General features: G+C 38.1%; 1 protein-coding gene and 2 non-coding genes across 3 annotated transcripts; all 3 read left to right on the top strand.

Annotated features, from left to right (window-relative positions):
• The first annotated feature begins 253 nt into the window (after positions 1–253).
• LOC149028147 (ERBB-3 BINDING PROTEIN 1-like) lies at positions 254–10,934 on the top strand. The gene is made up of 10 exons (XM_089168835.1): positions 254–371; positions 466–588; positions 767–851; positions 970–1,119; positions 1,208–1,361; positions 6,543–6,758; positions 6,851–6,987; positions 7,074–7,165; positions 7,269–7,448; positions 9,921–10,934. The coding sequence occupies exons 2-10, from the start codon at positions 495–497 to the stop codon at positions 10,001–10,003; spliced, it is 1,191 nt and encodes a 396-aa protein (XP_089024961.1). The 5' UTR covers positions 254–371; positions 466–494; the 3' UTR covers positions 10,004–10,934.
• On the top strand, positions 8,383–8,508 carry LOC149028149 (small nucleolar RNA snoR77). Its single transcript, XR_016171379.1, has one exon. It is a non-coding gene; the product is annotated as a small nucleolar RNA snoR77 (small nucleolar RNA).
• Positions 9,391–9,515, top strand: LOC149028148 (small nucleolar RNA snoR77). The gene has a single exon (XR_016171360.1). It is a non-coding gene; the product is annotated as a small nucleolar RNA snoR77 (small nucleolar RNA).
• Positions 10,935–11,506: the final 572 nt, after the last annotated feature.

The raw sequence follows: 11,506 nt of genomic DNA, 5'->3' as shown, positions 1-11,506 counted from the left end.
TAACTTAGCTGTGAAAACCCTTTTTTAGGTAATTTAACTGCAAAAACTGTTTCTTGGCTGGACAAAACATCGAATTGTTTCGCTGTTCTCTGAGTTCTTTGAGACCGTTGGTCTTCAAATCCTCGTCACTATGGGCTTTGTAACTGTAATTACAACCCAGATTTGTTTTATAGGCATGGGCCTGGTTCTAGCCCATGATTTAATTGCCTAACGTGCATTGCTGTATAAATAATATTAACAATGACGCCCTAAAACCATCATCCGTAGCTGGGAACGACGGCTTCTCTGTCGCCACTCACTAAAACCCTACTTTCTTAACGTTCACATATCATTCGTATATAAACCCTAGCTTTAGCATTGATAAAATCTCTGTACGTTTGATCTTACGGCTCATTTCTCTATTTGTAGATTCGTTGCTGTTTGTGGTTCGTTAGGTTTTGATTCATTTGGATTTCTTTGACGCAGTAGGAGGAGAGATATAGAGCTTATTAACGATGTCGGACGATGAAACGAAGGAGGAGAAGGAGCTTGATCTCACTTCCCCTGAAGTTGTCACCAAATATAAGAGTGCTGCTGAGATCATCAACAGTTACCATCTCTCACTTTGTCTTTTTTTGTTGTTTTTGTTGTTGTTGTACTTTTGAGCGTTCATAGAATCGGTGTTTTATGTTCTAAAATTTTCACTCTGATTTGTTGATTCGATATTTCGTTTCAATCTAAGAATCGTTCAGTGATTTGACAAATCTCAGAAATGTAAAATTTGCAGAGGCGTTGCATTTAGTAGTATCGGAATGCAAACCAAACGTTAAGGTCGTAGATGTATGTGAGAAAGGCGATGCATTTATTAGGGAGTAAGATTTCTAATTTATCCATGTTCTCATTGTTCATGCCAGAGTTTAATTTATCAATGTTATCTTGTGATTAGCTAAGAGTTTGTACGATACTAAACGGATTAGGTTGCCCATACAGGCAAACCGGAAATATGTATAAGAACATGAAGAAGAAGATTGAGAGGGGTGTTGCCTTCCCAACATGCATCTCCATAAACAACACAGTTTGTCATTTCTCTCCACTTGCCAGTGACGAAACTGTTCTGCAAGAAGGTGACTTACTAAAGATGTAAGTTTTTTGTCGCGTTCAGTTGTTTGTTTCTGTAGTGAATATATTACGAATGTATAGTGGCTGAGGTATTTCTGATGGGTTGCAGTGATATGGGATGTCATATAGATGGTTTCATTGTAGTAGCTGCGCACACTCATGTCCTCCAAGCAGGACCTGTGAGTGGTAGGGCAGCTGATGTCATTGCAGCTGCCAATACTGCTGCAGAAGTTGCTCTGAGACTTGTGAGACCAGGGAGAAAGGTAATAGGAATTAACGCTTGTAGGAGAACTTTTGTTTACTTTGGTTCATTTATTTTTCCATCTATTATTTTGACCTGGAGCTGAATATGTTGAAATTTTCTTGATTTCAATTTATGGATTTTGTTTTTCATGCATTATAGGAAAGTCTCACTCACCCATGCTCGATTGTTTTTTTTTTTTTTGGGGGGGGGGGGGAGAGGGGAGTCAGAAACAGAGAACTTATTAGTTATGCTAGAGTTAAGACACTTGTGTAGTGATTACAATGGAAATTAGAATGGAGAATCTTCTGTTCATTGTTCATTTGACAGAAAATGATGAAGGTGCCATTGATTAGCTAGAAATTATTATTATATGAGCTTTGCCTCTATCTATTGTTTAGTTGTATTTTGTTTTTTGTTTTTTGTGATTTCTGCTGTTCCAGATTGCATAAGCTTTTATGCATATGAATGTGAAATTGTAGGTTTGAATATTAAGCACCCTTGACGGAACAAATCGGGTGTTGGTGTTAGAAATTTATATTGTGTATAGTTTTCTAATTTCTTGCAGATATCAGGTTGTGATTCAATGACTATAGACCTTTTATGATTTGTTCTCTTCTGGTTTTTTAATTATGCTACTCTCTTTTGCAATGTTGTAGGGTGGTTTAAGCTGTATGATGGCATAAGTCAGCATACTGGATAATATTCATCATACCTGATTATAGAAGTGTGCTAATCAGCCCCCCCTCTTTGTGTCGGGTCCTTTATTTTGCACTGGGGTTCTTCTGGGTGTTTTTTTGGGTGGGGGGGGGGGGGGTTGGGTTACAAAGTTGGGGTGTTCGGAAACTTCATTATTCAAAAATCAGCACCCTGTATGTTGAGTTGTTGATTATTAGGGCAAAGAAAAAGTTGGTACACATAAGATCTATTAGCAAATACAATTAGGGATTTCAATCATTAAATGGGTGACCTTGTTCGCGTTTAATATTTTTGAAAGACGTGTTCTGGAAATCAATCATTACATGGGTGACCTTGTTCTGCCTTTGGCGTTTACTTTGGAAATATTTTGAAAGACATGTTCTAAATGAGTGTAACTGATTGGAAGCAAATGGTGCAAGTCCTTAACACTTGCCCCATATGAAGCTCTAGTCATAGTACACTGGTGGAGCATCATTTTCTCTCTTTCTCTAATTTTAAGTAACACATGTTCTCATCTGGTACTTATTTATTCAGTAGACATGATTTCTCTGAATGATGAAGACTTTACGTATGCCATGGAGTTTGCTCCGATGTGGCTTCATTTTGTCATAGTTACACTGACAGAGCATCGTGTATCTCACTTTCTCAACCCTTTTTATTTTTTTTCTTGGGGTGGTACATGTTTCAGCTTTCATCTTTTTTTGGTTGTATCCTTCCAATATTGCGCAGAATGCTGTTGTGGAAAATGATTTTCTATTTGAATGTGCTACTTGTCTCTTTGGCAGAAATGATCTCTTAGCATGCTGTTGTGGAAAATGACTTTCCATTTTTTTCAAGGTCTCTAAATGATTTTCCATTTGATGTGCTACTTATCTCTTCGGCAGAAATGATTTTTTTTTCTGGATGAAGATTTTGAGGATATGTAGAGAGCTCTAGTGAAGCTTCACTAGTATTAGCTTTACAGATAATATAGCAACAAGTACCTTCAACACTCATTTTCTAGTAAAAATGTTGGATGTTTACCTTCTTTAGTCTTATTTGTCTAGTATAAACCTGAAAGTGGGCAGCTGTATTTGGACCCAAGTAATGCAAATTGAATCCAGGTATTCGTGATTGCGATGATCCATGTTGATTAATGAGATCTTAAGCTGAGTAATATATTATCTCATCTGTGGTTTGTGTCCTATATGATTGTGTTGAGACAAAATCTCTCTTATAAATTAATACCTACTCCAAGAAGGGTTTCTAGTTAAAATATTCTAGAGAAGTTATTAACCAACATACGAATGAGGCTTTATGTTGGTTATTCAGATCGGGGCATCTTATTTTTCAAGTTGAACTATGATGTGTTGTATGGTGTGTAATTTCAGCCATGTCAGGGTGGTTATTGTGGTGGTGAACATCGATGAAAGGGTATTGAACATAGTAACATCAGTAAATAACAAAGTTGACATAGACAATGACATTGTCTGTGGGGTAAAAATAGGATTGATGAAGTGTGATTGGTGCAGGGTGAGTGTGCATCGTGCAATCAGCTTTTCCGTAGCATAAAGGTAAATGAATAGAACTATTAAACAACCGATTATTACCTACGTTTTGGAACATGTTGCTGTTAAGGAGTGTTATATAAATAAATTACTAGTATTTTGGATATGAGGATGTTTAGATGGTTGTGTGGTTGAAAATCGGAATTTAAAAGTAAATAGTGACTATTTAGATTCATGATAAGCTTGCTTGAGAATTGTCCATGGCGGCATGCCCACGTTAAATGGAGGCCGTTGGATTCCCTTATTTGGGGGACTGATTTGATTCAGATTGAAGGAAGTAAAGGGGCAGAGCCAGATAACCTGTGGGGAAGAAAGACATGGTTAGTTAAGGCTCTGTACCATGTATGACTCCTTCATTTTAAAGCAAGGTCCCCCCATTTAGTTGGGATAAGGCAACGTTGTTGCTTCTTGTTTTCCTTTGTTTTCATGTTTTCCCCATATTTGGAAGTATGGGTGCTTGTATGGAAACCTAAGTGGTAAAATCCCGGGGAAGGTTGTTATACTGTGTTCGACATGGTTCCCGTTTCTAGATTGCATGTTTCGTTGGTGAATATCCATTTATCAGCAAGCTGCATTTTTCTCTTTTTGCTATTGAAGCGCTAGCTTTTGTGAAAAATCATTCTCTCAGCACTTGTCTACAAATGTTAGCACCCTATTTTGGGTGCACGAGTATCTGTTTCTATTTTGATTAAAATGTAAGATTCCTTGAGTGCCAGCCTCTGAGAAAAGCCATATTTGTCAAGGTATCTAGGTGTCTAGGGTGTTGGGGGAAGTCTTGATGCACAGCTTCCCAACTAGGCATCCAGTGAGCCTGCTTGCGAATCCAAGGTGACTCAATATATTGGTAATTGGACTGAATAAAATTCTGTTTTGTATATGTTCATCATTGATCTAGTCAATGCCTTGACAACTATGTCAGTAGATTTCTGTTCACTGGGTATATTGTAATTGAATAATTTTTTTGTTGGATATGTTCGTCTGTGAAATCTGAAGAGAGTAAAAACAGTGAAAAATGAGAAAGCTGAAAAGGAATTTGTACATAGGGTTAGAAGAACACAACTTTGCTTTGACTATTCTGATAATTGGAGATGGCTAAATTGCTGTGCCATGTTGGGAAGGCAACTTTGCCGAGTTAATCAAATTTCATTTTGGTTTCCTCCTTTCCTTGTTGCCTAGAACATAATCGGCTACTATGCTTGGTGTTGATCAATTATCTTTTGGTCAATCTTCACTCAAACGTTGCCTACATTTCTTGATGAAGGATTTTTATTTTTGCTTATAAAGTTCATTAAAAAAAAAGAAGCAACTTTGCCGAGGTGGTCAATTTCTTTTTGGTTTCCTCCTTTCCTTGTTGCCTATATGTATCTGGCTCTATGCTTGAGGTTGATCAATTACCTTTAGTTTGATTCTTACTCATTCGTAGCCAACAACTGACAAAGTGTTTTTCTTTCTGGTCATATGCTAAGAGATGCTGCGTCTGGCTATTTTAGTTGATTTATATTCTGCGTTTGCCCTCGGAATTTTCTACGTTTTTTAACTTAGTAATTTGTACATAGGGTTAGAAGAACACAACTTTGCTTTGACAATTCAGATAATTGGAGATGGCTAAATTGCTGTGCCATATTGCAAAGGAATGAAGTTCATCAATTAGAAAAAGAAAAAGGGGGGTTGGGGTTGGGAAGGCAACTTTGCCGAGTTAATCAAATTTCATTTTGGTTTCCTCCTTTCCTTGTTGCCTAGAACATAATCGGCTACTATGCTTGGTGTTGATCAATTATCTTTTGGTCAATCTTCACTCAAACGTTGCCTACATTTCTTGATGAAGGAATTTTATTTTTGCTTAAAAAGTTCATTATAAAAAGAGGCAACTTTGCCGAGGTGATCAATTTCTTTTTGGTTTCCTCCTTTCCTTGTTGCCTATATGTATCTGGCTCTATGCTTGAGGTTGATCAATTATCTTTAGTTTGATTCTTACTCATTCGTAGCCAACATCTGACAAAGTGTTTTTCTTTCTAGTCATATGCTAAGAGATGCTGCGTCTGGCTATTTTAGTTGATTTATATTCTGTGTTTGCCCTCGGGATTTTCTACATTTTTTGACTTGGTACATTTCAATGCATCATACTCCTAAATTTTTAGGCTGTGCCATAGGTACTCTGATAGATTCTGCTTGCTCAGACTTGTTTGTTTTTGTTGCATGTTAGTACTTGCTTGTTCTAAGCATGAGCAAGCTGATCACTCAATCCAATGGTGTATTTGTCCTTAATTGAGCATGATGCTTTGGCTTTTGACAATAAGGGGTATCATTTTTTGACGTGCAGTGGCACACTGGTCAATTGAGATCTTAGACCAGTATTTAGTCTGCTAATTTTGGTTGGAAGTAGTAGTTCCTTTCTGAAATTTTGAAATGAAAGTTGATATTTATATTTTCTTATTTCTCTAGGTGTTGCTTCTTTTTCTCTCCTTTCTATGTAATGATTAGCTTCTCAAATGTATCTTTGGATATAGTTAATAAAGGTGCATTATCTAGGAAGAAAAGTTTATCTGGAAAAAGGGGAAGAAGGATTGCTCCCCCCCTCCATTTTAAGGATGTTGTATTATTTAAGGAGATCTTCTATTGGCTGAAATGGGAAGAACCACTTTCTGACCAACTGGGGCTTGCTTTCATCTTTAACTTTCGACCATGTCACTTGTTGAGCTGTAGGTTGGTCATTGTTCAGATATGACACAAAGTACCTAATAGCTGAGAGGAGTAAAACATTGCTGCCGAGAAAAAATCAGTTTGTGATTTTATTTTTGTTTGAATGGGTCTGTCCTTTTACTGGACAGGTTCCTTTGTGCTTGTGCCCATTTAACAATAGTTATGTAATGTTATTGTACTTATATTTTTGTGTTTCACCATCTCCACCAATTATAGCATGGATACTTTAATTTACCTAAGCTGTCAACATTTTGCAGAATAAAGATGTTACAGAGGCTGTTCAGAAGGTTGCTGCTGCTTATGACTGCAAGATTGTTGAAGGTGTTCTCAGCCATCAGCTAAAGCAGTTTGTAATAGACGGGAACAAGGTCATATTGAGTGTAACTAGTCCTGAGACCAGAGTTGATGATGCAGAATTTGAGGAGAATGAAGTCTACGCAATCGATATAGTGACCAGCACTGGTGAGGGAAAGGTATGTCAAAGCTGGAGTTAATCATACATCTTCATGTGCCTTGAACTGTATGTTATTTGTCATTTGATTTTCTTGGGTGAGATATGTTGCAGCCTAGGCTGTTGGATGAGAAGCAAACTACCATTTACAAGAGAGCTGTGGACAAGAATTACCACTTAAAGATGAAAGCATCACGGTTCATCTTCAGTGAAATAAATCAGAAGTTTCCCATCATGCCATTTACAGCGAGGTTTGTGGTCTTTTTTTCTTTATTTTCTTGTAATCTACCTGCTTCTTTTGTAGTAGTGACATGGGATTTTTCTTTTTCTGTGCTAGGGCTCTAGAAGAGAAGAGGGCCCGGCTAGGATTGGTTGAATGCGTGAACCATGATCTTTTGCAGCCATATCCTGTTCTTCATGAGAAGCCTGGTTAGCACATTTTGCTCTATAACTCCTGGAGAAACTAATATACTGCTGGATGTTCTATCTTTTTTCTACTGTTGCTTGACCCCTTTTCTCCCAATCTTTGCAGGTGATTACGTTGCCCATATTAAATTCACAGTTTTGTTAATGCCAAATGGGTCAGACCGGATCACATCCCATCCTCTGCAGGAGCTGAAGCCTACAAAACCAATAGATGACCCTGAGATCAAGGCCTGGTTAGCTCTTGGCACAAAGACAAAGAAGAAAGGTGGTGGGAAGAAGAAGAAAGGTATGTTCAAGGGTTCCCTTGAAGTAACTAATTTATAACAACTTACACAATTAGGTCAAGTATATTGATTCAGATTTTACCTGGTTTGAGGGTCCAGATCTGATTAGTTTATCAGAACTGGATTTTGAATGCAAAATGTTGTTATTTGTATATTTAGCTAAACCGATGCATAAACCAAGATTGGGCTGAATGGCTGGATCCATTCAGCTAGGGTTGGTTGGTTTAGTGGGTCTGATGAATCAATCGGAGGCATTGAAAAATGACTCAATCTAATTGGGTCTATTAGCAGCAGATTGCTCGTCCCAGGTGAGTTTTACGCAGATGTTTGGTTGTCCAGTTCATTGTGATAACGGAATTTTGGGAGGAATGTGTGTCGATGCGATTGGATTAAACTTGCTTCGGGTGGACTGATTCCAAAGATTGTTTTCTTGGGTGTGTTTTCAACTTTTAAAGAATTATGTCTTTTAATTGTTCTGTTGCCCTGTTGTCTAGTTTGGGCCAGTATAAGTGTTTTCTTCAATATGGTCTGTAATGTCATATTTAGGTCAACTAATTCCTTGTATCAAAGTAGGTGGCCTCAGTGCAATGGTAAGGTACTGCATTGCAACCTGGTGATCTTACACAAAAGTTGCGTCTCCACAGATATTGTGGTTAAGGTTGCATAGCTACTCCCCTACCTTGAAGTTTGTCAATCCCTTAAACCACTACTGGACCAGTTGATGGTCTGTTCTCCTATGAAATAGACTGTCAGGTTTGCTTATTTGGCTTGCTTATGCCAAGTTCGTCTTTGTTTTGTTTCCCTGTGCTGTCATTTTCAACTTCAAAGGAAATTTATTTGGCTACCCAAATTTTCTCCATCATCTTGCTGCATGCTGTGACGCTAAAAGTTGGTAAGCATATTTTCAGGGGTTCAAAACCTGTTGAGTAAATAATCAGGCAGCCCCTTTGCAAATGACAATTGCAGAGGAGGTGTTAGTCTGCTCACAAATCAATTGGTCTTTGGTTCTTCAGGCTCGCTGAACCCTTCCATGAAGCTGGCCTAGTAAAACCTAAGCACATACATTTGTTCAATTGGTCTTGACTATGGAATACTACTATGAAGTACTTGTTTGTCCAAATTTTAGATGGAACACTGTTTGATTATTGTATGCATACTTAGTTAAAGTAGTGCCTTAACCCAGTGGTGAGCCTTGGCTTAATGGTACGGTTGCTTTATTATGGGTTCAGACAGGGAAATAGTGTTTCCCTTGCATTGTACATTCCCCTGAGCTTTGTTCATTGGGGGTACATTCTTATTGTCTTTAGCCAGAACTGGGTTTAAGGCCTTGTCCATTCACCTGGGAACTGAACTTTTGAATGCGTTGGTTGAATGATGGTCAGAGGCATCAAAAGTTCATCTCAAGGACAATGTGCTTTTACTCTGTAGCAATATTGAGTTCATCTCAAGGACAATATGGAAGATTGTCTGTTGAAATTGGAATCTGAATGCAGTATGGTTGTTATTGTTATGCTTCACTTCTCCAAGTATGCCCGAACCAAGTGGTGGACTTCTACCCAATGCAAATGTTGCTCTACTTTCATCCTGTTGGTTGTGGGTTCAAACAGGGAAATATCCTGACTTGTGAACGAAGGGGTTAAACCTGCATATGCAGTAGCAGGAGCCTTGTGTGAGGGCCTGATGGGTGGTCCATTCACCTAGGAATTATCTGTCGTATGAGTTGTTTGAATGCTGATTGTAGTTTTTGATCGGTGGTTCAACCCAAGCAAGTCGATTTGCAATTAACTCTTCTACAATTGGTTTCTAGTTTATCACAAGAAGAGTTGTGTTTTTAAATGTCTTACCTTTCAGATGTTTTTGATTTTCTTGCTGTGAAGCATTCCGGTATAAATATTCAATCATGTGGTGGTTTTATGGTTTTCGAAATCCTGTGAGCAGAAAATCAGGCAGCCCCTTTGCAAATAAAAATTGCATGGGAGGTGTTAGTCTGCTCAAATATCAATGTTTCTTTTGTTCTTCAGGCTTGCTGAACCTTTCTTGAAGCTAGTCTAGTAAGACTCAAGCACATACTATTGTTTTCTTTGTTGTCTTACTGAATGATGTTTTTTCCAAAAAGTTATTTCCTGCCTTCTTCTGCTATTACAGATGAGCATCATTTGTTATTGGGATTTTCCTGGACATGTTGAGCAGACAATCAGGTTGCCCCATGGGTTTGGTTGTCGCTTATTGTGTATTTCTCTTCTTTTATGTGTTAGGCAGGTGCAACTATTCTGTTAGACCCATTTAGTGTTTCTATGCTTGTTGAGACAATTTTCGCCACTCTTATTTTTATCTTGACATTTCTTACATTATTTTAGAGACCAGGTCCTGGCTACATTGTCTGCAATATTTTAGGTTTGCCTACTGATGTTTACATTAATGTTGTGACTATATGAAAATTCTCCAGCATGAGCCTATTTTCTTGGTTTTGGCAGGTAAGAAGGGTGAGAAAGCTGATGAATCTGAAGAAACAGAGGCCATGGATGTGTCGGCAAATGGTGCAGCATCCCAAGAATGATTTTCTTATTTTATCGCCCTCCAATTTTGGTACATTTTACTCCTTTACATTTGCTTGCTGGCTTGGGCACACTGTGCTGGCTTCCCAATCTTATGCATGCATATTTTAGGTTGGGGTGGAGAATGCTGTTCCCCCGTCTCTGTACCTGTTTATTCTTCTGTTAAACTTGTAATGAGGGAAAAAAAAAAGAAAAAGAAGTCAGTTATTTACATGATTACCCTTTGCAGGCCCAAGTAAGTAAGAAGCGTTAATTTAATTTAACATTTGAGAATGTTTCCTTGCAAGTCTCTTTACATAATTATTTGGGAAACAGTTGTCTCTGGATTAATAGGGACGAGCCTTTAAGATGTTCGCAGTTGGATGGATGGAAAAGGATATTTTGTGGGAGTTTTCAGCTGTGTTTGCCATGATTCCAGAGTCCATAATTTTCGATTCTCCCCCTTGCCCCTTGGATGTACGCCTATCTTGCAGGCTTACCATTTTTAAGTGGTTGTCCGAAGTTTTCTGCCTTTCATCTGTTGATCAAGCCCATTTAGCTTTTCCCCAGCATTTTCTCATGTCTTATCAGGAATCCTTGGAGAGAAACCCGTCTTTTGTGTTTTTATTTTTGTCGCTCTAATTCTTTCCATTCCAGTATGCTTAATCCGAAGGTTCTTTGTTGCTTTTGGTGTTTTCTTTATGAATTTCGAGACATTTTGCTTGCCATATTTCAACCGTGGTCGTTGAGCTTGAGCACGATTTCTAAGGTAACACATGGTAGCGGAGGCTAGAGGTTTCTGATTGAACCAGTGATCATGGCCGTCCCTACGTTTCGGTGATGTTATTGAACGGCAATGGAGTATTGTTTTAGAGCTAAGATAAGATGTGGGCGTGACAGTGTGCACTTCTGATTGTATGCAACAGAATGGCAGGAAATAATTAAGTAATGGGACGAAAATTGAGATGATTCAGTGATTTCCTTTTTTGTAAGTATAAAGTTTGTTAATCATCGTGTGTGAAGGAATGGAAGCAGTCTGGAATTTGGAAATTTAAGTAGCCAGAGTTGATTCATGACTAGGTATGATTCTGGTTTGCACACATCGTAAGTAGTCAGTATATGGGCAAATTGTGACTTTTTCCTTTTGTTAGTAAGAGCAAGCACCCTAAGTCCCCTCTTGAGCCTCGGGCTCTAGAACTATTGCAAAACCGGAGAGATATTTATACATGAAGTAATTTGTCTTGGTGAATGGAAAAGGAGCGAATGATCCTTATCTTTGTTTCACACGGAAACACCAAGTTAGGTTTATGTTTTATTAACTAATTTTTGTAGAATTTGTTGGGAAAATTTTCCATCTAGTCCTCTCATATTCCAGGGCAACAGCTTCGTCGTTTCACCACAAACCTTCTTCGAAACATCCATTCTCTCGAAGAAGGTAGTACCCTGAAACATAAACGAGATAAAAAATAAAGACAGAACAAACAATCATGGAAATAGCAAAGAGATAACAAGCAAGAAACAAAGAT

The sequence above is a fragment of the Hakea prostrata genome, chromosome 1 (assembly GCF_041222555.1).
Source record: "Hakea prostrata isolate BN-2017 chromosome 1, UWA_Hpros_2, whole genome shotgun sequence".
In the NCBI taxonomy this organism is placed as follows: domain Eukaryota; kingdom Viridiplantae; phylum Streptophyta; class Magnoliopsida; order Proteales; family Proteaceae; genus Hakea; species Hakea prostrata.
This window is presented reverse-complemented; position numbering and strand designations above follow the sequence as displayed.

What these genes read in the sequence shown, in the direction of transcription:
- LOC149028147 (XM_089168835.1), top strand. Translation starts at nt 495, where the DNA reads ATGTCGGACGATGAAACGAAGGAGGAGAAGGAGCTTGATCTCACTTCC. An exon ending in TTGTGAGACCAGGGAGAAAG is followed by an intron (nt 1,362 to 6,542) that starts GTAATAGGAATT and finishes AACATTTTGCAG; the next exon opens with AATAAAGATGTTACAGAGGC. An exon ending in TGGTGGGAAGAAGAAGAAAG is followed by an intron (nt 7,449 to 9,920) that starts GTATGTTCAAGG and finishes TGGTTTTGGCAG; the next exon opens with GTAAGAAGGGTGAGAAAGCT.